General features: G+C 34.2%; 1 protein-coding gene across 5 annotated transcripts in view; it reads left to right on the forward strand.

Moving 5' to 3' along the window:
• Positions 1-26,269, forward strand: part of LOC114336592 (voltage-dependent T-type calcium channel subunit alpha-1G) — a 171,811-nt gene that overhangs the window by 77,506 nt on the left and 68,036 nt on the right. For 4 of the 5 annotated variants that reach the window (XR_007700207.1, XM_050658604.1, XM_050658607.1 and 1 more), the window contains exons 14-15: positions 7,693-7,852; positions 23,071-23,361. Coding sequence is in view for 4 of the 5 variants with exons in the window: in XM_050658604.1 (XP_050514561.1) it covers positions 7,693-7,852; positions 23,071-23,361 (451 nt within the window). In the remaining variant the exon portion in view is untranslated. The remainder of the gene's footprint in view (positions 1-7,692; positions 7,853-23,070; positions 23,362-26,269) is intronic. The other variant, XM_050658605.1, reaches the window with a different exon arrangement.

Consider the following 26,269-nt stretch of genomic DNA (forward strand, 5'->3'; position numbering starts at 1 on the left):
TGAGGCGGTTCTTACTGTTTTCCCCCGGTAAGTCCCATTGTGCTGAGGGTATCCGTGTAAAATGTATTACAGTGAATATAAATCCAACAAAAAGTTAATAATTAGTTAAGTAGCTCTATTGAAACACTCACGTAAACAGTGCATTTGTTTGTTACCACCAACCACCACCCTACGAGTCATTAGAGTTTGTGTTCATGTTCATGGTATATGGTATAGGTATGAAAAATTTCAATCCTTTAGCTACGTATTACAAAATGTTGCGCTTATTTTTATTATTACCTAGTGTTTATTCGTATTTTTGGTATATATTGTTTATTTATGTGAAATAATATGGGGAAATATAAAAAAGCAGAAAAATCAAATTTAAGAATTTCAATTGCAATTAACAAGTAAATCCTGGGAAAATTGTCACTCCTGGGAAGGGGTCGCATCCACCTCCAGGGTAAAAGAGCAAGTTGGCAGTATGTCACTTTTTTTCTTCCTCTGACCACTCAACAATTTTTATGAAAATCGATTAAGGTTCAACGAAATCGGAAGTGAAAACCTTCAGTGACTGCACTAATAAAATATTATGTTTAAACTAGTCCTTGATTTTACATCAGGCAAAGTAGGACTCCCCACACTGTGGGTTACTAGTCATGAGGATCAAAACTCTATATCAAAATCTCTAGATCAAAAGATTACTCTATAAATAGCTCTTCATCATTCTCTTTGCCTTATATCTATGCGGGGTCTGCGTCCCTAATTGCATTTTTTACACAATTCTATTTTGGGTCATATCAATATTAATCCCCTTTACCAACATCTCCTGTCTAATCATCTTCCCCCAGTTCTTCTTTGGTCTTCCTCTCCTACTCTTTCCAGGAATCTGCACTTCAGCAATTCTTCGTATTGGGTGATTAACGTCTCGACGGTGAACATGACCAAACCATCTTAACCTGTGCGCTCTCATTTTGGAGTCAATTAGTGCCACACCTAGACTTCCCCTAATATACTTATTTCTAATTTTATCCTTTTTTGTCACTCTACTCATCCATCTAAGCATTATCATTTCCGCCGCATGTATTCGCTGTTCCTCTTTCTTTTTCACTGCCCAACATTCTGTTCAGTACATCATAGCCAGTCTTATGGCTGTTTTATAGAGTTTTCCCTTCAGCTTCATTGAAATTTTTCTGTCACACAACACACCACTCGCTTCCTTCCACTTCATCCATCCAGCCCTAATTCTACTGCATGCATCTCTATATATTTCTCCATTACTCTCTAATACCGATCCTAGGCACTTACTATTGCTTTTCACAATCATTTCACTTTCCTAAGATACCATTTTATTTGTAATAACTTCATCTTTAAATGAACACTCCAAATACATACAGTGTTTTTGTCTTACTAAGTTTTAACCGTTGTTCCTCCAGAGCTTGTCTCCACTGTTCCAATTGTTGTTCTAAGTCTCTTTCACTATTTCCTATTAACACTACATCATCAGCATACATTAAGCACCATGGAATGTTACCCTGTAGTTTCGCTATTATCTGGTCCAAAATGAATGAGAATAAATAAGGACCGGAGCCTTGGTGCAATTCTACTTTCACATGAAATTTATCAGTCTCTCCCACACCTGTCCTAACACTAGTCGTTACTCCCTTATACATATCTCTCACAATCTTTACATATTCACGAGGGACTCCTCTCTTATTGAGTGCTCACCACAGAATCTATCGAGGAACTCTATCATAGGCTTTCTCCAGGTCAATGAATAAACTCTATAAATAGACAAAACCATCGAGAGAAGAGGATCACTTTTCATTAAAAAAAAAAGAATGTGTGTGTACTTTGTACGCACGTAAGAAGTTATACTTCTATTATATGATTTCAACTAAATTAATATACTTTAAACAGTTTATTTATATTTTATTTAAATATTAAACTAATTTTAATACTTACTACTTTTCAAAAAATTTTATTAAAGCAGTACCAAAAATTAAAAAAATAAAATAATAAAACACACACAAACACATTGAAAAATGCCACAAGTGATTTCTGAACAATAATTGTCGAAAAAAGTTTTAACTAAATACGTATTTTCTGAGAAAAAATTATATAATAAATATACTTACAATCATAAAATGTATAAAAAAAACAAAAAAAATAAAAGTTTCTATTGGGGTTCGAACCCGCTTATGTTTGCGCAGTTAGTATTGGAATTCATTCATCTTACACTTCTACCCACCATGATACTACGACAACCAGGTTTGTCGTAGTATCATGCTACCCACGGAGACACCTGCATCATATGGGAAGATCAACGAACTAAACGGTTTAAACTTTTGACAGTTCTGAATTTAACCAAATTATTTTGATTTTTGTAGAATATTGATATATTGAAATATTAAAATACAACAAAACAATATATTAGGTGAATATTGACAGAAATTTTGATATTAATTAAATTATGTAAATCAAAGCACTATATACTACATGCTATTTTGATAGGTTCATTTTAAATTTTCCAAATAGGTAGGTACCTATGTAATTTTTATTAGGATACTGAAACATTTACAATTATTACGTACTTGTCGGTTTTAAAAACTATTTAAAAAGTCACTACAATTATAATCTCGCTTTTTTCTCTGCCATCACAACAATAAAAACTAATATACACAACATTTGTTGATCTATAATCTCCAACAATTATTGACAGATGATTTTAACACCCAATACGATCCCGTATAACGTTTGAGCGACTAAATATACTGTCATATATAACGATAATTGACTAATGTACTGTCGGTGTGCGCATGCGCCAGGGAATGTAAAAATTCACCCTCGTGCCTAAAGAAATATAACTTCAAAAAAGTTCTTGCTTAAAACAGGGGTTCCCAACCGGTGGTACGCGTACCACTGGTGGTACGAGGGAATATTTCAGGTGGTACGCGTCGCGTGGGTGAAACAAGCGATTACTCAAAGTACGGTTTGATTGGCGGCGATACGGTGAAGATTGGCACAGAAAATAATGACAATTCTATTCCTCAATGTGTTGTTTATTTCGAAACGCTTTCGAACCAAAGCATAAAGCCTTCTAAACTGTTACGTCATCAACACTTAACACTCTCTGATTTGGTTGCTGATCGAATTTTTTTACAGAAAATCTACTTTTTAAAAAAATAAAATAAATGCATGACTAGCTTTGTAAATACTGATACAAGCTTAATGAAGGCGTTATACATACCTTGCTATAAGTTTATAGTTATAAAATGGCAAAGGATGGAAAGTCTCATATAATAGCTGGGACTCTTTTACTACCGGCCGCTGTGGAAATGGCCCAAACCGTTCAAAGAGTTTTTGTTCTGCAATTCACTTGAATCAAACACTACAGCGGAACTTATTTTTAATACAATAAATAAGTATTTAAGGCTCAAAATACGCGTTCCTTGATCAAAGTGTATTGGTTTTTGTACAGATGGAGCAAAAGCTCTGTCAGGAAAATTGACAAAGCTAGCAGCAAAAATAAAGAAAATTTAAAGAAAATTGCTCCTGAATGCCGAAGTACACATTGTGTCATACACCGAGAAGAATTAACTGCTTAAGGTATGTCGGAAAATATGATCTCTGTTTTATCACATGCTGTGAAAGTTATTTTCATAAAGGCTTGGTCTCTTAATTTAAGATTATTTAATTAAGAAAGCTTCACACATCAAGTGGGTGGCAAGTTTAAAACTCCTTTGTTGCATACAGGGTCTTCAGGGAGTAAACACAACTCCCTTCACAGCCAATGAGAAAATAAACTCCTTCAAGAAAAACTTGGTTCTTTTATGTTCTCAAATACAGGAGACGACTGTCTCTGCTTTTCCTACGCTGTCATCATTCTTTGAAGAAAACGAAATACCTCCCATATCAGATGTGGTTGCTGATATAATTCTTCTCTTGGAATCTCTTCAAGAAAGTTTTAATAAATATTTCTCTGAAGATTATTCCAAACTTGACTGGATCAGAATTGAAATGAATTGGAATTACAGAAAACATTCATCGATTTTACAGAAGACAGTTCTATTAGACATGTTTTAAAGAGAAATCGTTAATTGACTTCTATATCGGGTGTAAATCCGAGTATGAAATGCTCTCCCGACAAGCTATGCTGTTTTTGATGCCATTCTATTTGTCAATAGTTACATGTATGAAACTAGTTTTTCTGAACTATTGTATGTAAAAAATAAAAAAATAAATATAGAAATTAACTAACGAATGTTGAAGAGGAGTTAAGAATACAATTACGTAAGCTCAATTATTCCTGCAATTGACACTTTAATCACAAGCAAACTGCAACAAGTTTGGCAATAATCTCGATATACAATGACTACTGTTGATTTTTGTTGATTTGACATGTTTCTGATACTAAATATGTTTCTAAAAAAAATAGGATCGGGGGAGGGGTCCTTCCATTCCATGACCCTCCCCACACTGGGGGTTTGGTGGTACGCCAAAATTTTCAAAATATTTCAGGTGGTACGCAGTTGCTAGAAGGTTGGGAACCCCTGGCTTAAAACAAACATTTCAAATATTTTTACATGCGGATCTAAGTGACAAAGGAGGAAGCAGAATTTGTTCAAAAAAAGTGGAAACAAAGTTTGGTATATTTTTGATATTTAAATATTTTTCTTGTATTATTTCACATAAATAATATAAACCATTTTCAGTAGAGTGCTTTATTGGTAGATTAATTTTGGCGAGTTAGTTAACACACGATCAGAAACCAAAAACTGTCTGATCTAAAATTTTAATATTCTTAGATATTTAAATTAATGGGTGCTTCAAAAAACAGGTAAAGTGAATGTTCAGTGAATAATACGACTGAAAAAATTGGTTTTTCAAAACTAAGTTATAAAATGTTTTCAGAGTTCTTCCAGCATATTCAGCAGTGAAATTCTTTTAAGCCCTAAAAGGAAAGTATACAATTAATGTGTTCTTCCAGTCATTACGTACCGAACTGAAACACTAACATTAATCAAAGCAAGGGTGTCATCTTAGAAGAGCACAGCGGAAAATAGAAAGATTCATACTAGGAATATAAGACTAGCGGATCGAGTGAGAAATTTAGAAATAAGGTAAAGAACGAGTGTGCAAGATATCATAGAAAAAATTACCAGATTAAAATGGAGTTTTGCCGGACATATAGCGAGACTGCAGGATGACAGGTGGACAAAAAGACTGTTAGAATGGAGACCTCCCATGGACAAGAGAAATAGAGGCAGACCACCAACACGCTGGACAGATGACATAAAAAGAATAGATGGTAGATGGATACAATTAGCACAAGATCAAACTCCCTAGAGACGTGCTGAGGAGGCTTATGACTTGCAGTAGACAAGAGAAGAAGCTGGATGATGATGATGATGATGATGATGATGATGATGATGATGATGATGATGATGATGATGATGATGATGATGATGATGATGATGATGATGATGATGATGATGATGATGATGATGATGATGATGATGAGTGGAATTTTTTATAAACAATGAATTCAAAGCAATTTCGTGTGCTGATTTATCACTATTATTTGATGGGTGAAAACTACCGTCCAATCTGAGCAATTGAGCAATGGCTCAAAAAGTATTGCTGGAACACTGCTTTATCTATTAAAAATATTAAATGATGGTTCGCCTAATTTAAATGCAGCCAAACCGACGGAGAACAAATGAGGCAGTTATTCCCGAAAACTTAAAAAACGCTGAAAATTATTATCATCACGTAGCGCTACAACCCTGGGTGGGTCCTGGCTGACTGTACAACTTTCTTTCAATTTCTTCGGTCTTCCGTCAACCTAGGGTCAAATGGAATATTCATTTTTCGGAGATCTGATTGGATGTTATCTCTCCATCGCATTCTGGGACGTCCAAGTGGTCTTTTGCCTGTAGGAATCTCCTCCCATGCCAGTTTTACAAGTCTTTCGTTATGAAGTCTGTGCACGTGGCCTGCCCATCTTTGTGATTTAATTTGCTGTGATTTAATTTCTTGGACAATATCGGTGTCATTGTAAAGTGCTTTTAATTCGATGTTGGTTCTGATCCTATACTGGTTTGTGTTAATGTCGTGGTGAGGTCCGAACATTTTTCTAAGTATTTTTCGTTCAAAACGTCTGAGCTTTTCTTCGTTTGATTTGGTCATCGTCCACGTTTCGCATCCATATGTTAGTACTGGTCTGACGATGGATTTATAAATTTTGATCTTGGAACTTTTAAGAACTTGGTAAGATTTTTTGATTTTATAAGCTTATCCAGTGCGAATAGACAGCGATTTGCTGATTGGATTCTTTTATTTCTTCAGTAACATCCTTGACATCTGTGATTACGGCCCCCAGATACTTAAAACGTTGTACTCTTTCTAAATTGAAGGTGCTAGCCGTCACTTTTTGTCCTATCCTGTCTCTTCGTGTCGTTCTATTTATACACATATATTTCGTCTTCTCTTCATTAATCCTCAGCCCTACTTCGCTTGTTGCTCCTTCCACCTTTTTGAAAATGGCTTTTGTGGATAGGATGGAGTCTCCAACGAGATCAATGTCATCTGCGTAAACTAGTAATAACTTGGGACCTTGAACCGATAGCAGTTCTGTCCTTATTTCGGCCGACCTCATGGCTTTCTCTAATAAAATGGTTAAAAAGTAGTGGAGATAACGCATCACCCTGTTTGAGTCCACTGTTGATTTCAAAGCTGTCAGACAGTTTATTATTTACACGTACTTTTGATATTCCACCCTCCATACATACTTTAGTCATCCGAATGAGTTTCTTTGGTATTGAGAACTGCGCCATGGCATTCCATAATTGGCTTCTTTCTACGCTATCATATGCCTGTCGAAAGTCTAAAAAGAGATTGTGTATGGGTCTGTTATACTCCCATCCCTTTTAAAATTATTATGTAAAACCTCAAAGAAAGTTGCAACATATAGCTGACACTCTAAAGTTATCAAAGGATAGCGTTTTTACTATTATACATGAACATTGGAGTATGAGAAGACTGTTTTCCAAATTGGTGCAGCGTTTTCTCACAGCAGAGCAAAAGCAACAATGTTTTAATTAATCTCGGTGCTGTGTAAACAAGTTTAATCGGAAAAAGTCGGAATTTTTGCATCGGTATAGGATGGATGAAACATGGATCTATCATAATGGATGAAACGTGGATCCATCACTTCACTTTAAAGTCAAATCGGCAGTCATCTGACTGGAGAGCACCCGGGATAGCCATCCAAAGCGACCAAAGACGCAACAAATCGCCGAAAATGGCCTCTATATTTTGGGACCCGCAAGAAATTATTTTCCATGACTATTTGAAACACGGAGAAACAATCTACAGCGACTATTAGATTGGTTTGTTGGATCATTTGAAAAACTGGTTACTGATACTCGCGTCGGCAAATCCGATCGCTGCCGATAAAGTGGACGCACTATGAAAAATTTATCCGTTTGAAGCGATCAGTCCGATGCATACGATGCGGACCTGTGGAGGCTTGCCTTTAAGCTATGTAACATTGGTGACAGCGGTGGACTACTTATCGCTTTTATTTATTGTTTTGGCCTGTTCTTGTTTTTGAAGCACCCAAAAAGGTTTTTGAGCCATTTTGTTAATTGTTTAATGCCTTACACAGTTACATTAACACTATATAAACTATATAAATATTTTCTATAGCATTCTGGGAATGTATCTATTCGGCGGTAAGTTTTGCGTCTATGTAGACGATTATGGTTCCACCAAGGAATGCACCTGTGAATCGATGGACAATATACGATGTCGATGCGACCGAAAACACTTCAACAACATCCTCTGGGCCACTGTCACAGTATTTCAAGTGAGATCTAACTTTCAATTAGATGTATTTAAACAACATACAGAGTGAGGTTTATATATGAAACGCCTCAATTACCTTAGAATTGGCTTCCACCATTTTTATAGGCTTTAGTGAGTAAGGGTCTCGAGATTCAGCCGATATGATGTTGACATTGTCAGATTTTCCGATTTTCTGAAAATCTAATGAATTTTCTTATTTCAAATGGAACACCCTGTACCTAAAGTTTTTGCGTTTTGAAGTCCTTAAAAGATACTGATTACTTTCATGTAATTTTCCCTATACCTCAATGTCATAATTTCAAAATTATTGCTAAATTTATTTAAACATTTTTTAATATAACAAATTATAACAATAAATTTTTTCGGCCTGGCAAATAATATTATTATTAAGATTTTTGGATCATTCGGAACAAAAAAGGTCTTGTAATATTTTTGGAAAATTGATTGTTTTCGATTTACAAGTTTAAAAATTAAAGTTTAAAGCTTATTCTCTTAGCTCCGGTAAATATTTTGGGATTTTTTCATTTTTAAACATAGTTTTTTAATTGCTAATGCAGCCCGAACGCACGTCCTCTTATAAGCGCTTTCAACATCGATTTAGAATAAAACATGGCAACAATTCTTATAGGAAGAACTTATAGAAGGTTTGAATTTGAATTTAGGCACTTCGTAATTTCAAAAATAATATTTATTATGGTGTGCGGCAAAACAAACAGTACTGAAATGAGTATGCCTCAAATTTGTATGTGTCAGGCGCCGAAACCCACTGAGAGGTTTCCGAACGTTTTAATAACGTATGTGAATGTCATGTTAGTATTAGGTACTGCAGGATTGGTCTCAGTTTTGCAGAAGAAAATTTTATCGTGGAGTTTTCGAATACTGCTAGATTATTTTGAGAAATCGCCGCTCATCAGACCTAACGCCACCTGATCAAAGGGGCAGATCAATGCACTGTCTGACATTTCGGAATTTCGGACTAGAATTAAACATTTTTCCGGGCCAGATGGCATCTTTAATAGCTGTTTTATCGGGAACGTCGTCGTGAATAATGTTTGCCAGGCTATTAAATATATACTAAATATATCCGCTTCCGCACGGATTAGAATTGGCAGCACCAAGTCGAAGGAATTCCTCATTGACACCGGGCTTAGACAAGGAAACCCTCTCGCCCCACTGCTGTTTAACTTCGCACTGGAACATACAGTAAAGAAAGCTTAGCTACAACTGACAAACGGATTTGCCACTCAAGGATCAAAGATACTATTGGCCTTTGCGGATGACATGGACACAATTGCACAATCCACCAGAGATGCAAAAGAAGTTTTCACCCTATTCAAGAACGGAGCCAAGGAAGTTGGTCTTAAGGTCAACGAGGACAAGACCAAGTACATGGTGGTTACGAAGAACCCAAGACCACGGGTTAGACAAAACGTAACAATTAATGAATACAACTTTGAAGTCGTCAAAGAATTCAAGTACCTGAGAGCGATCATAACATCTGAAAATAAATATGAAAAGGACGTGGCAGCCAGGATCATTGCAGGAAACAGGGCATATTACTCATTAATGACCGTACTTAAATCAAAAATAATTTCAAGACCAGCAAAAATAAGAGTATATAAGACAATAATTCGTCCCACAATAACGTATGGAAGCGAGACATGGACTCTGAACCAGTGGGAAAAGACAAATTTACTGGTACTTGAAAGAAAGATACTGCGGACTATATATGGGCCTTGCAGAGAAGAGACAACAGGATTGAGGATAATGTAGAAGAAGGCACAATGATGAACTCCAGACAGTATATGGAGATGAAAACATAGTACGCTACATTAAAGCAAACCGAATATGATGGGCGGGCTACGTACTGAGATCGAGTGACGAAAGACTTCTGAACGCCACATAGGCCCGATGGCTAAAGGTCAGTTGGTCCCCCAAGAAAGAGATGGAAGGACGCAGTAGCAAGTGATCTACGCAAAATGGGAATACAGCTGCTCAGTACCGACAACAATGGAGGGAAATAGTAAACGCGGCCAAGACTCACATAGAGTTGTAGAGCCAAATGATAATAATGAAATATACATAATATAAATAATCAAAATGTATAAATCATAATGTATAAATAATCATAAACATTTCAATATTAATTTCAGTACTGTTTATTTTGCCCAATACTGTACTTGTGTTTTTGAGCTTTGAAAATCGCCAGTTTTGGCGATATGACATGAAAAATAATCAGTATTTCTTAAGGACTTTAGCATGCAAAAAATATACAGGATGTTCCATTTGAAATCAGAAAGGTCATTAGATTTCCTGAAACACGAAATATCTGACAAAATTGTAAATGCCACCATAATATCGACTGCATCACAGGACCTTTACTCACTAAAACCTATAAAAATCGTGCAATCCGTTTCCGAAATAATTGAGATGTTCCATATATAAAACTCACTCTGTATTTAGAAAACTACTTCTACAATTAGCTTTTCTATTAATGGTTCTATAGACACGCAAGTGTCAACATATTTTCGTCTATTCGTTTTCTCTTTTCTCTTCTTGAAAACAAAGAAAATCAATATTTTTTTACGGTGTATAAGATAAATATATACACACAGTATACCAAAGAATACTACAAATCATATTATACTGCATGCGTTCAAGATCATAGAGAAAACATTATATGGAAGCAGTTTTTTTAATAAACGAATTTAAATTTCTAGATTAAAAATTACTTGACCACGTAACTCTTGTATTTAAATAAATAGTTCCACCATCTTAGCTATCTGTCTTCTACAATGTTCTATGGTAAAGTTCAATGTAGATTGTATTTTCAATTCCTTCCTTATATTCGTGTTCTTTATTCTATCCATTTCGGTAACACATTTAACTCTTCTTAAAACCTTCATCTTGATAGTTTTGCTCTTGCTCTTTTACCGTTCAATTAGTATCCATTTCTCTACTCAGATATTGATTTCTGCTACTAGCGATCTTGTTCTTAGCTTTTTCTATTTTGTTTCTTCAATTTCTATATTAAGTTCTTCTCTTGTTTCTCCTATCTGCATATTTGTCTTGTTGATATTTATCTTCATTCCGTTTTCAATCCACTTTGTGCTTCGTCTAATGTGTGTTCTGTCAATATTCTTAATCATTTAATATTTTTTCTATGAGTTTCACACCAGTACCCATCAACATACTTTTTTGTATATTAGTAACACTTTCCAATTTCCGAAATGTCTTAATTTTTCCATATTCTGTTCATTATTTTTAGTAATATTTTTCCCATGTTTTTTATAATCATTTCTGGTGTTATGCTATCCACCTTAGTTCTTATTTTTGTTTATTGAGTTTTCTGTGTTATTTTACAATATATTATTTGATTCTTCAAATATCATCTTGATTTATATCCGTGAATAGTTCTTCAAAGTGTTGTTTCCATCTTTTTACCATTTATTTTGTTTCTATTATCAATTTTTCATTTTCACTATTGTTCTTTTGTGCGTTAATCTGTTGAATTTAATTTATTTTCCATGTTTGATTTTTTTTGCCAAAAATGTTATGCAAAAATAACTAAATAATATAAAATTATTTAGACATTATTAATAAATAAAGTTAGCAGTTAATAAAAGTAATGTTAAATAATAACAAATATGATAAATAATGCAATACATAATTCAATAATAAAAATAGCGTAATAATCTTGAGATATGTGGTCAAGTAATTATAACACTTTTAAGAAGTCAATGCATTCTCCTATTCTTTCGTTTCCAATTCTCTGTGCATGTCAAAATGCATTGTTGTTGTAGTTATTCCTTACACGTGTATGTCAGCATGTAACAGATTTCGTTTATATTTTGTGGATCTCACGCATACAAAATAAAATCACTTTGACACACGGTAGCATGGTTTACGCATATTATTGATATACTTTACAGAAATAATTCAGAACACCATTGAGGACACGGAATGCCAAACAGGACCCCCATTGAAAATCAAAGAAGTCTCGTCAGCTATGAGAAAAACTAAAGATGGTAAAGCTGTAGAGTCTTACAAGTTTTGTGCGGAACTCTTGAAACTTGTAGATAAACAAGAAATAAAATGGTTAATAACTATATTTAACAAAACAAGTAGTTGGATTTCATAAGTCCTAGGTTTTCACCCAACGTGACCAAGAATAGCACCGGAAGTTAATATTGAAATTCTTCGTGTCACTTTGCGTCGATTGATATACGATTTCACTAATTTGAGTCATTTTGCCAAAATTTCGGTCATAACTTTTTAACCGGAAATGACGTCAAAACCGGAACTAAACAATCAAGCTCGCCTTTCCACTACGCGTCTTTTTATATATCACTGTTTCTGATCGCTATGTACTATTTCTGCGACTATAATATGGCACTTCCGGTTACAACATTTTAAGCGGATGTGATATAAAAACCAAAACTATACATTTGTATTTTGCTAAGACTCGTCGAATAATATATCGCCGGTACTATTTCGGCGGTACTGGAACCGTAAGTCAGAGGTCCAATTTCTCATTTCTAATACCATCTTTGGGTTATAAGCAAACAATAAACTTGATGACACAGGCACCCTCCATAGATAGAAGAGTGAGACAAGTGTGCATTCGATCGCCGTTGTAGTTTAACATAATATACTCTTATACAACATAACATAAACATGTTGTTTAACATAAATATCTTCTCATAAGCGCTGGAAGAACAACTTTGGCATCTTCTAAAACTTACAGCCATTCAAAAGAACGGAAAAAAATATACGAAAAATAATTAAATACAAGTTTGCCAAAAATTACCTACATATCCTAAAAATTTCAAAAAGTTCTCCTGAGCTCAATTTTGCTCTAAAAAATCTGAAAAAAAAATCAAAGGATTTGTGAGCATGAAAATGTATGTTCATGAGTGTTTTCAGATTTTTTAAAGCAAATAATAATCGTTCAGGAAAATTTTTCGTGACCTAGGATCACTGGGGCTACCTAGGGAGATAAACATTTTGCTAAAGGGGTTATTTCGAATACCTAATCCCGATTAAAAATTCAACGGGGTGCAGCTTTTACCATCTTAACTACTTTTTATAATATAATATTTTCTTTTACACTCTTGTCAATGTTGTTATGTGCATGTTTAATTAAAATTTTGTAAACACTTGTATGCTTTTTCGAATGTGGAATGTTTAGCAAAACCACGGGTGGGTATAAGTTTATTCAACGATGTACTAGTGTTTGTGTCTTATTTTACTTACATAGTACACATACTTTCAAAAGTTATGCATCACCTAAAAAGTATGGTCATTCTCCAAGTTGTTTTTTTCGTGAACAGATAAACGCATTCCGCTAATTTTTTTTATTATTTTAGATTTTTCTTTGGTATTTACACAGTTGGGCAAATGTTGACTCAAACTTATTTTTTTGAACTTATACTGGGTGAAAGAAAAAAAAGAATGAGTGTGTACTTTGTACGCACGTAAGAAGTTATACTTCTATATATAATTTCAAAGAAATAAATATACTTAACAGGTTATTTGTATTTTATTTAAATATTAAACTAACTTTCTTACCTACCACTTTTTAAAAAATTTTATTAAAACGATAACAAAAAAGAATATGAATCGTCCGGTATTTGAAGCCGGGACCTCTCGATCTCCGGTTCGCACGCTCTACCACTGAGCTATTTCCCTTTGCTTTGACAGGTTACAAGATTTCTCATACATACTGACAAATTTAATAGACCAAGTGAAGTCTACAAAAATACTTTAAATATACTTACTATTATTATAAAATATCTTATTCCCGAGGAAGACAAATCCAACGACACAAAAATTATAATAAATAATACATTTATTTATAGGACGGACTAGGTATAAGTATAGGTATACATCGAAATGGTATTGTAGTCTTATGTTTTGTGAACATTTTGTTATTTGAATGTCCCTGATATCTTTAGAAACAAAGAAAATATAAGCTTTTATACTTTGACATGTTTTAACTGATACAAAGCTAGATTAACAATAAAGAGTTAAGCTAAATTAACATTAAGAATTATTTGTCGACCAAGTGAGCGGTATGCGCAGCGCTACATAATAGAGACGAGATTGTTTAATGGAGGCTCTGTGATGTTTAGGGGTGGAATTTACTTGAGAATAAGTACGGATTTGGTGTCTACGTGGAGGTTCTTTACATTGCGCTGATTTTCTTTCTTTGAACATTTTGTTCCTTTCGCATTATGATATATGAAATAATTTCATCTTAGTGTATGAAAAGACATGGAATCCTCACGTATCACATGTCCTCAGTTAAAACACATATTATAGAGTAAAACCGTCTGGTTTCTTTGTTATTAAAGATATCAGAGAAACTAAAAAATTAAATGTTCACAAAATATGAAACTACAACATTCTTTCGATGTATACCCACCTTTGTACCATTTCCTCCCTGCAGGGTGTCTCAAACTTTTGTTTCAGTTAAAACACATGTTAAACAATAAAACCGTATATTTTCTTTGTTTCAAAAGATATCATGGACATTGGAAAAACAAAATGTTCACAAAACACAAGACTATAATACGATTTCGATGTGTACACACACTTGTACCTTGTCTTCCCTACATGGTGTCTCAAACTTTACATAAGAAAGACATTTCTTTTCTTCCACCCGGTATAAGTACAAAAAAGAAGTTTGAGTAAACATTTGCCATGTAAATGCCAAAGGAAAATCTAATATAATAAAAAAAATTAGCAGAATCCGTTCACCTGCCCATGAAAAAATCAAATATGAAAATGAGCATAATTTTAGATGTTGCATAACTTTTGAAACTATGTATGTTTATTATTATAATTATATTGAGAGAATAGGTAGTAAAAGTATTCCTTAAATTATCTATTTATATTAAGAAACTTTTTTTAATGATTATCATTCGACAAGTGGGTCATACAATATGATTTTATTAATTTTAAATATTTTTATTTAATTAATTTTAATTACTAATACAACGAGCAGTCCATCAGGGATGCATCTTACTGTCTTTGTTATTTTATACGTTATGGAATCGGAATAAATCTTCCAGTTGGCTTTACAAGATACAGCCAAAGCAACGGTACAAACATAAACGACGGCGTCTCAATTAATAACCTACGACCTACGGTATGCAGATGACACTGCCACATTGCTGATAACCCAAAAGTTCTTTAACAACTTCTAAACCAGGTAATTCATGAAGGAGGCCGATTAAAACTCAAAATAAATAGCACCAAAGCCTGGATTACAAAAAAATTGAAGAAAAATCTTTTGTGTAAAAGATACCTAGTATATATTTATTTTATTTAATTTATTTACATAAATATACCTTTTACCGAGAAGATTTTTCTTCAATGTTTTGTAATTAACTAAATGTACATTCGTCTTTTATTAACAATTCCCTTTTCAGAACCCTTACTAACTAGTACAAGTCTAATAAGTGGTTCACATATGTTTGTGTTTAATTTGTAGTCTGATTCTAAGGTAATTTCTGACTATTTTCCTCAGGACTTCAGTCCTACTAACAATGTTCGCCTAATACAAATTCAGGCTCTCTCTCTCTCTCTCTCTCTCTCTCTCTCTCTCTCTCTCTCTCTCTCTCTCTCTTTCTTTCTCTCTCTCTCCTCCTTCAGTCTATCTCTCTTAAACTTCGGGATTACATGTTTCCTGAACTCTATGTTTTCTTGGATTTTTTAAGGAAGTTATTGGGAAGCATATATTCCTAGTATACTTGTAACTTTAAAGTGGTTTGTTTGGAGTTTTTTATATAAATAAGCAACTCTGTGTATACCAAAAATATTATAAACTATATTTTGTTTAGGTAATAATGTAAAATCACTGGTTTTAGTATTAAAAATGAATAATTATTATGAATATCAAGTGAGTTATAACTAATATTTACCTATTATTCTCCATATTATTCTCCCTTCTCCTGTAAAAAGGCAAAACAAAATTTAAGATTTACATTGACTCCTCTACTGTCTACACCAGTTATCAGCATTTATCACGAAAACTGGAACGTTTCAATATCATAACGTAACATTCAACACTTTTTTTTCATCTTGAATCTGTAGAATATGATCTGTCAGTAATATAATATTAAACAATTTTTTATATGTTTTTCTACATTCCTCTGGTATTTTATTGTGTCCTATAATCTTGTTAATAATAATTAATGTTGTCAGTTGATCCATCGTTGCCGCTCCACCATATTTCAACAATTCATTTGGTAACCCATCGTTACTTGCAGCTTTCTATTTCTTAGTTTGTCAAGTGTCTTTTGTACTTGATGCTTGCTTATGTGAAATTCTTCGTTTTTGATAATTTGTGGTGTTTGTGTATCTAACGTCATTTGTTGTTCTTCTGTATATAAGAATCCACGAATCCTTTTCGATGTGTTTTGGGTCTATTAGTTCCTTCACTTTCGCTCTTTACTCTGCTACAGTTTTGAAAATCGGTCCCAGTGTTCGTTTTTAATTCTTCTTAGAATTGTATTGTTTCATGTCTTCTCATGTAATCTTCGAATGCTTCTTTGACATGTATATCAAGTAATCTTTTTCTTATCCTTGCACTTTTCTTTCATCTCTGTACATCAACTTCGAGTTTTTTGCTTTGGAAGAGATTCTTGCTTTATTTATGTATCTTCCGCTCACAGCTTCTTTAGCCCATTCTAGATGTTTGCTTTAATTTTTGCCCAGCTTTCCCCTACTCCTTCGCTTTGGATGATATAATAATATGTATTTTTGCATTATTTTGCTATTCGTTTTTGGTATAAAAATATTTTGTTTTGTCGTCCTGCAGATTTTCAATTTTTATCTTTGTGGTGTATTCTGTAATTTTATTTTTCACTAAAGACGGATATTCATTCAGATTTGTAGAATACGAGCATAAATACTTATAAACTATTAATTTCAAATATAGCCCAATAAATGACCGTTTTGGAGTGTAAATTTCAGGGGCAACTCCGAATTGCATGAAAATTTGGATTTAGGTTCTACTTACCCTCCACTTCAAAGTTGAAATTGTGCCGTTGGTTGCTTTTACCTGGGGGGTGACAGGCACCCCTTCTCGCGAGGTGAAAAAGGCGTGTCTAAAATAAGCCCGGAAATGGATAAACTGACAGATTATAAGCAACTTTCGTTCTATAAAATTTTTTACGTAAGTCAATACTTTTCGAGTTATTCGCGATTGAAAATGTTGATTTTTCGACAAAAAAACTACGTTTTCAGACGGTTTTTCGCAAATAACTCAAAAAGTAAATATTTAATCGAAAAGAATATTCCTATCAAAACTGTAGCTTATAAAAAAATGAAAAAATGTTTTATCAGTAAAGTCTATAAATTAAGTAAAAGCAAAGTTGTAGCTCATGGTAAATACGTTCTTATTCTAACAATAAAACACTGAAAACGTTTGTTTTCTATATTTCCACAAAATTTATTATAACCAAGTGACTACAGCTGTTTCGGCGGAGTGCCTTTCTCAAGTGATATAGTTTACAATGTGTTTGCCTTTTTAAGTCTTCAACTGAAGAGGTTGAGGAGTGGGGAGCTGTTTGTCTCGAGTTGGTCATTCAGAATTATATCTGTATTTTTCAGTTTATTAATTTCCATAGATTCTAAAAAAGATAGCTTAAGGCCTTTATTTTGAATATGTAGAATTTGAAACTCTTCATTGAAAGAATGATTATGATCTAGAAGGTGAAGTGCGTATGTAGAAGTGTCTGTTTTTCTATTGTTGAATTCCCTTTTGTGTTCTGCTATCCGTTTGTCAAAAGTTCTGCCAGTTTGACCGATGTACGTTTTCGGACAGTCACCACAAGTTAGTTTGTACACACCACTCTGTAGTTGCTTTCTCTTTCGGCTTTTATTGTTCTTAATATATTTGCTTAAGTTGTTGTTAGTTCTGAAAGCTGGTGTTATTCCTTTCTTTTTTATGTATCTGGCTATCTTTGTTGTTATCTTGCCAGTATATGTGAGAGAGCAGAAGGTACTGGGTTCTTTCTGTGGTGGTGGATACACTAATTTCAGGGCTTTCTTATGGAGTTTTTGGTTTAAAATTTTGTTAACTGTTTGTTCGTTATAGCCGTTGTTTACTGCTATTTGTTTAATGATGTTTAGTTCTATCTCGAAGTTATTTTTTGTCATGGGAATTTCTGTCAGTCTATGTATCATGCTATGGTAGGCGGCTAATTTGTGTTGTGTAGGATGGGATGATGAATTGTGTATAGTTGTGTCAGTATGGGTAGGTTTATGATATACGGAGAACTCATGTTTGTTGTGTAGTCTGGAAATCGTTACATCTAGAAAGTTTATGGAGTTATTCTGTTCTGTTTCTATTGTAAACTCAATATTATTATGAAGTGAATTAATATATGATAGAAATTGGTCAAGTTGTCTGTTAGTACCTGTAAAGCATACTAGTATATCATCCACGTATCTCCACCAATATAAGAACTGTTTAAATACGGGATGTTTAGAAATTGTTGTTTCAAGTTGGTTCATAAATATATCTGAGAGCAATGGGCTTAGAGGATTACCCATAATAAGTCCTGCACTGTTGTTTGTGTATATTTGATTATTGAATTCAAAATAGTCTTGATTTATGCAAATTTCAAGAAGGTGTAAAATTTCAGATGCAATGATCGGATTTGTACTATTATGGTCTAAAAGATTTTTAACTAAAACAAAAGTTTCTGTAGGAGGAACACTAGGAAAAAGATTTTTTACGTCAAATGAAATTAGTCTGGAGTTGTTGGGCAATTGAAAATGTTGTATTTTATTAACTAGTTCTAGTGTATTTTTTACGGTGAATTTAGGTGAAAATTTTACACCTTCATTGCTAATTTCTATTTGAAAATTTCACTATCATTGCATCTGAAATTTTACACCTTCTTGAAATTTGCATAAATCAAGACTATTTTGAATTCAATAATCAAATATACACAAACAACAGTGCAAGACTTATTATGGGTAATCCTCTAAGCCCATTGCTCTCAGATATATTTATGAACCAACTTGAAACAACAATTTCTAAACATCCCGTATTTAAACAGTTCTTATATTGGTGGAGATACGTGGATGATATACTAGTATGCTTTACAGGTACTAACAGACAACTTGACCAATTTCTATCATATATTAATTCACTTCATAATAATATTGAGTTTACAATAGAAACAGAACAGAATAACTCCATAAACTTTCTAGATGTAACGATTTCCAGACTACACAACAAACATGAGTTCTCCGTATATCATAAACCTACCCATACTGACACAACTATACACAATTCATCATCCCATCCTACACAACACAAATTAGCCGCCTACCATAGCATGATACATAGACTGACAGAAATTCCCATGACAAAAAATAACTTCGAGATAGAACTAAACATCATTAAACAAATAGCAGTAAACAACGGCTATAACGAACAAACAGTTAACAAAATTTTAAACCAAAAACTCCATAAGAAAGCCCTGAAATTAGTGTATCCACCACCACAGAAAGAACCCAGTACCTTCTGCTCTCTCACATATACTGGCAAGATAACAACAAAGATAGCCAGATACATAAAAAAGAAAGGAATAACACCAGCTTTCAGAACTAACAACAACTTAAGCAAATATATTAAGAACAATAAAAGCCGAAAGAGAAAGCAACTACAGAGTGGTGTGTACAAACTAACTTGTGGTGACTGTCCGAAAACGTACATCGGTCAAACTGGCAGAACTTTTGACAAACGGATAGCAGAACACAAAAGGGCATTCAACAATAGAAAAACAGACACTTCTACATACGCACTTCACCTTCTAGATCATAATCATTCTTTCAATGAAGAGTTTCAAATTCTATATATTCAAAATAAAGGCCTTAAGCTATCTTTTTTAGAATCTATGGAAATTAATAAACTGAAAAATACAGATATAATTCTGAATGACCAACTCGAGACAAACAGCTCCCCACTCCTCAACCTCTTCAGTTGAAGACTTAAAAAGGCAAACACATTGTAAACTATATCACTTGAGAAAGGCACTCCGCCGAAACAGCTGTAGTCACTTGGTTATAATAAATTTTGTGGAAGTATAGAAAACAAACGTTTTCAGTGTTTTATTGTTAGATAAAATGAACTTCCATCAAGTAACGGTCGAATCCATCAATTATTTACGTTCTTATTCGTCTAATTCCAAATAAAATAATTCAACGCGAAATCACCGAAAAATTAAGCACTTTTCGGGAAAAGCTTATTAACATTTTTAAAGCAACTAAAAAAAGCTTTACATCTGTTTTTTTACAAAAGTTTCTAGCATAAAAAAATAACAGAGTTACACTGAAAAAAAAAGTTGGCCCCTTTTTTTGGTAAAAAAATCGTGAAAACCTCCCTCTATTTATCACCCTAAATAAAATTAATCGTTAACGCTTTACCATTTATTTTAACTGTATGTGTATTGTTTATATGATGTATAAATTTGATTGGTTTAAAGTGCATATTTTTGAAAAAAATTAGTTTTATGGTAAAAGATTTTTCTAAAAATTTTTGAAAAATTTACTTTTTTCAAAATAACTGAGAAAGTATTAGTGATAAGAAAAATCTTAAAGAGTAAAGAAATGTAGGTTTTGCTATTATAAATATGATAGTTTTATTTTGTTTTTCCGTGAGACAAGAATTGGTTAAGATATAGCTGTTCAAAATTTTCATACACTCGTGATTATAGTGACCCTTTCAAGCTTTTTCAACTATAACCCTTTCAAAAATAAGCACTTTAAACCGGCGAGACTGACAGATCATATAAAAAATTGATAAGTAAGTAAATTGTCTGTAAAGAGGTAGCGATTAATTTCATTTGGGGAGCTAAACACGGGGAGATTTTCATGATTTGTTTACCAAAAAAAAAGAGGGCCAACTTTATTTTGAGCGTAACTCGCTTATTTTTCATGCTAGAAACTTTTGTAAACAATTAAAATAAAGCATTCTATTAACACTTTAAAAAAGTCTGAAAGGGTTTTTCCCGAAAAGTGCTTAATTTTTCGGTGATTTCACCTTGAAATATTCGATTTGGAATTAGACGAATAAGAACGTATTTTCATGAGCTACAACTTTGTTTTTACTTGTTTGACAGACTTTACTGGTGCACCATTTTTTTTAGGTTTTTTATAAGCTATACTTTTACTAAGGATATCTTTTTTGATTAAATATTTACTTTTTGAGTTATTTGCGAAAAACCGTCTGAAAACGTAGTTTTTTTGTCGAAAAATACACATTTTTAATCGCAGATAACTCGAGAGGTATTGACTTACATAAAAAACATTATAGAACAAAAAATGCTTACAATCAGTAAATTTATCTATTTCCGTTCTTATCTTGAACGTATGTTTCTTTCACCCACTAGAAGGGGTGACTGTCACCCCCCAAGTAAAAGCAACCAACGGCACAATTTCAACTTTGAAGTGGAGGGTAAGTAGAACCTAAATCCAAATTTTCATGCAATTCGGAGTTGCCCCTGAAAATTGCACGGTATCGCCGTATTTCCCTTTCATTTACTGGGCTAATACTCCGTATTCAGGAATTAACAAACAAATAAAATTGTTGACAGATCGTAATTCCATATTTCAATTTCCATTTCTCAACTAATGTATTTTTCACTCATGCATGATTTACCACTGTTTTCAGCTACATATTCCATTTTTTCCCACAATTTTGAATATAATTGTTGTAGGCAATTATAAGTGTTTGCTTTTATTCACACTTTTAAAATGATTTTAATTTTTTATTTCGGGCATATACAGCATGTTCAGTTTTAAATTAGATATAAATACTATAAATGGCAACACTGCGCGCCGTAGAGTACGAGACGGTTCCCTCTTGCCATCTCTAAAGGATCCCCCACACCGACGCGAAACTTTTGCGACGCCAATTTTCCGTTGCGGAGCATTCGCAGGCGTAGCGGTAGCAGACAAGGTTTTCCCCCATTGGCGTAAAACCTGACGCGGCTGTTGGCCATACAAATATGAATAAATTATATTTTTAGGACCGGTCTTTTTACCCCCGATAACTAAGTATCGGGAAGTTTATCTGGGAGATATTTAATAAATCTGTCATATAAACTTCCCGATAAGTAGTTATCCGGAGCACAATAAAAATAAAGGCAACCGCATTGCTGACCAGGGCCTCGATTTTTAACCCTTCGCTTCGTTATCGAACGTATTCGTTTCGTATCTGTTTAGTATACGAAGCGAGTACGTTCGATAACGAAGTGAAGGGTCAAAAATCGAGGCCCAGCTAGCTAGGAAGAGGAAGGCAACAAGCCTAAGACTCTTAGTAATCTTTTTGGCTGGTCTCCTACAACAATCGCGGAAATTGCCAAATGTCATTCCCACACACAAACCGTGAAAAGATGGGAAGAAGGGTCAGGATATAGACTTGCCAAGGTAACACTAAGGAACCTTAGGAAGTCAGCAACAGAAAAGTACTTGAGAATGACTAGGAGAAATCTACGCTTGACAGTTGATTTTTAAACTGGCCATAGTCAACTAAGCAAACACTTCCACAGACTGGGGCTAGTAGACACAGCTATGTGCAGAAATTGTGAACGAGATGACGAAGTTGTCGAGCATATACTATGTGAATGCCCGGTGTTATCGTCAATACGAGAGTATGCATTCGGCGAGCCTCGGCCTACACCTGCCGACATAGGGGAGATGTCCCCTGGTAATTTCTCTACCTTCCTGGAAATAGCAGGATGGATAATGAGCTAAGGACAACAACCCCTGGGAAGATGCACAATGAGTCAACCACCTTGCATGCAGCGTTTCATGAAAACAACGCTGATCTGCCGCGACCGTTGCGAATACCGCCCCAACCGGTCTGAACACGTTTATAAGCTTCCGCGTAGGATGCAGCTGCGAAAATTTCGCGTCGGTGTGGGAGATCCTTAATGCACCTGATTCTAACTCCGTCGCTCCGTCCTCTGCTGTCATTCGTCACAAGGATGGTGAACTAAGCAATGTTGCCAAATTTAAGCACTTCCTTAGTCGCCCATATCTAATCTAAAACTAAACGTATTGTATGTAATTTAATTTACTTCTATTTTTTGTTTGTAAATCATATGTGTTGCTGTTTTTAAAATATTAGAATCAATTCATCATACAATACAACCATGAAATATTTTCATCATACAATACAACCAATTCCAGATTTTAACACAAGAAGACTGGAACATAGTTTTGTCGAATGGAATGGCAAAAACTTCAAATTGGGCCGCGCTTTACTTTGTTGCCTTAATGACGTTTGGTAACTATGTGCTATTTAATTTGTTAGTTGCTATCCTTGTCGAGGGATTTAGCTCAGAGAGAAATGAACGCAGAGAACGAGAACAAAGAGAATTGGCAAAGCGTAAAATGTCGTGCATTATTGAAGCCAGTTTGCGCAGAAATTGTGGAGATAGTAATTATTCTTTATCTAGCTCCTCGGAGAATTGTTTTCCGGTAAGTATTATCTTTATTTTTATGTTTATCTTTACCTTTGTTTGGTTTACATGTACATTTGACTTTATTCACATTCACATGACTACCATTTTTTATAAAATATATTTTGTCTATTATACAGGATATGTACCTAACAATGAACACCTTGTCAAGCATCTACCGTCGCCATTCCTCTTGAAAGTTTCAAAACTTAAAAATTTAACACAATATATTGGCACCTAAACAACATCAGATATGCAAATGACACGTTAATATTTGCGTATAACCTAGAAGACCTACATGTCCTTATGAACAAAATCACGTATTATAATCAAAAGTATGGACTAAATATAAACGTATAAACACCATAATAAATAAAGAATGATAACAACTCCATATAAACGTAAAGAAGACAAAGGAAATCCCTGTAGAAAGAGTAAGGCCCTACAACTACCTCGGCACCATAATAAATGAAGAATGGACCAACAAGCAAGAGATAAGAGCCTTTTTTAAGAGCCATGGTTAGCCTTTTTTAAGAGCCACAACCTATCTCTTAGTATAAAAGTAAGAACTCGGCGATGCTATGTCTTTTGTGTTGTTTTTCATGGTGTGGAATCGTGAACGGTTAACGAAGATGTGGCATATCTTCTGCGATTGTGCAGAAAATTGGAAGCAGTTGAGATATGGCTATATTGGAGAATACTTACAATCCCGTCGACTGACCGAGTCACAAATGAGGAGGTTTTCAGAAGAATGAAGAATAACAATAACCGAGAGGTACTGACTGCCATCAAATCTCGAAAATTTTTCGGACACATTATGCTAAATTAATCCATATATGCCCTTCTAAAAGCCGTCCTAGTGGGAAAAATATTTGGAAAACGGGGTTCAGGAAGAAGAAGAACATCCTAGTTGAAGAATCACAGAACCTCGTTCAACACAACAACTGTGCAGCTTTTCCGCGGTGCTTCAGATAAGATAAATATTGCCATGATGATCGCCCACATTCGTCACGGATAGGTACATCAAGAACAAGATTGGCACATAAGATAACACAACAATTATAACAATAACTTACCTACAATGACAGTTTTTGAAAGAGGGAAAGCTTTTGAGATGCAGGGAATCATCGAAACGTCTTAATCCTAATAATAGGACAATATGGATGACTAACACGGATAGGTACCGAGTGGTTACCGATCTACACAATCACACACTTACTGCCCTTACTGGCCAATAACTTCGGCTGGAAGATATGGTAAATCTAAAGAGCCTTAAAATTCGACTCAAAGGCGGATGAAGAAAACCAATGGTAAACCGTATAACCATTACATTAAATAGTCTAGAATACCCCTAAAAAAATTATCATGGCTTTTAAAACAACATAGTAGACCTTGGAATAAGATATACCATAATATAATAATATACCATAATAGATCATTGTTGGGGATAACGTTAAGAGCTAGTGTAAAAATAGAAGAAATTAGAAGAAGTGGTGTAGAAGATATTATAAAACACATCGCCAAAATTAAATGGAACTAGGCAGGACACGTCGCTAGAATGAGAGATGATAGGTGGACCAAAAAATCTTGGAGTGGAGACCGAGAGCGGATAGACGAACCCGGGAAGACCACCCACAAGATGGACTGACGACATAAAGAGGATTTGTACCAATTGGATTGCAGCAGCGCAGGATAGATCTGTATGGAAATTTTTTGAGGAGGTCTATGTTCAGCAGTGGACGACTATAGGCTGATGATGAATAGGCCTTGGGCCCACACTTCAGGTCCCCTCCAGATAACTAGGGGGCTAAAACAAGGCGATGGGCTGGCTCTGATGTCCCTTATGGAGAATTATGAGAGAATATTATGTCTGTAAATCCAAATAATATATTGTTTAATAAGTCTAAATAGAATGTGATGTACTTAGACAATGCAAACTTGATAGGCCAATGTATCGTAAGAGACATCGCAGAACTTCATGTGTATCCATGTACAGCTGTTTCCAAAAAAAACTGATACGACTCTTAAAGCGTATTTTGTAGAAAATTGAGCAGTGTATTTTGAAGAATAAATACTTTTTTTTCTCTGATTCTGGCCTTGGTTTAGAACTAGAACCTTTAGCCACGTAATTGGATAACTTATCAATAACTCAGGTGTAACGTGTAGTGTGTGTGTTGAGTAAGTGTCTTGTTACTTTGCAAAGTCGACGTCATTGTCTTTGCAAAGAGACGCTAATTGTATCCGAATAATAAATACTTCTATTTATGTAAATAACTATTATTTACATACTGTCACTGTCATTGCCAAATCTTAAAATTTGTCAGATAACTTATTCTGTTCAACCTAAAAAGGCTCCACATGCTGGCAAAGAACTAAAATCAAGAATTGTAACGAAATTAGCAGATGATTGGTCACTATCTGCCGTAGCGAACTATTTTAACGTAAGCAGAACAACCGTTTTTAATATTAATAAAAGATGGCGAGAACAAGAAACTCTCGAAAGAAAGCAAGGTTTGGGAAGAGCTCTCTGAAGAAGACAATCTCAGAGTTCCTTTCACACAGATGGACCGAAGAATACAAGCTGTTACCACTGCTGATGGAGATATTACAAAAAATTAATTTTATTTTTATATAACTAAAGGACATCGCACACATCTTATGGAAAATATAATGTCACTCAAATTCAATAAAATTTATACGAATAGATTCGTTTTAAATTAACGGTCAATTCTTATCATTGTGCCAACTCTTAATTATGATTAATTACGGCGCAAATTGCAATTACAGTTTATCGAAATCACATTTTTGGAGTCTATAAACGTGTCAGTTATAATCACTATTGCTCTGGGTGCTATTCAAAACAGCTTAAACCCCGCTGGGCCTAAGCGGATTAGTGAAACTATTATAGTAAGATGCTTAATAGCCTG

Source organism: Diabrotica virgifera, chromosome 8, assembly GCF_917563875.1.
Source record: "Diabrotica virgifera virgifera chromosome 8, PGI_DIABVI_V3a".
NCBI lineage: Eukaryota > Metazoa > Arthropoda > Insecta > Coleoptera > Chrysomelidae > Diabrotica > Diabrotica virgifera.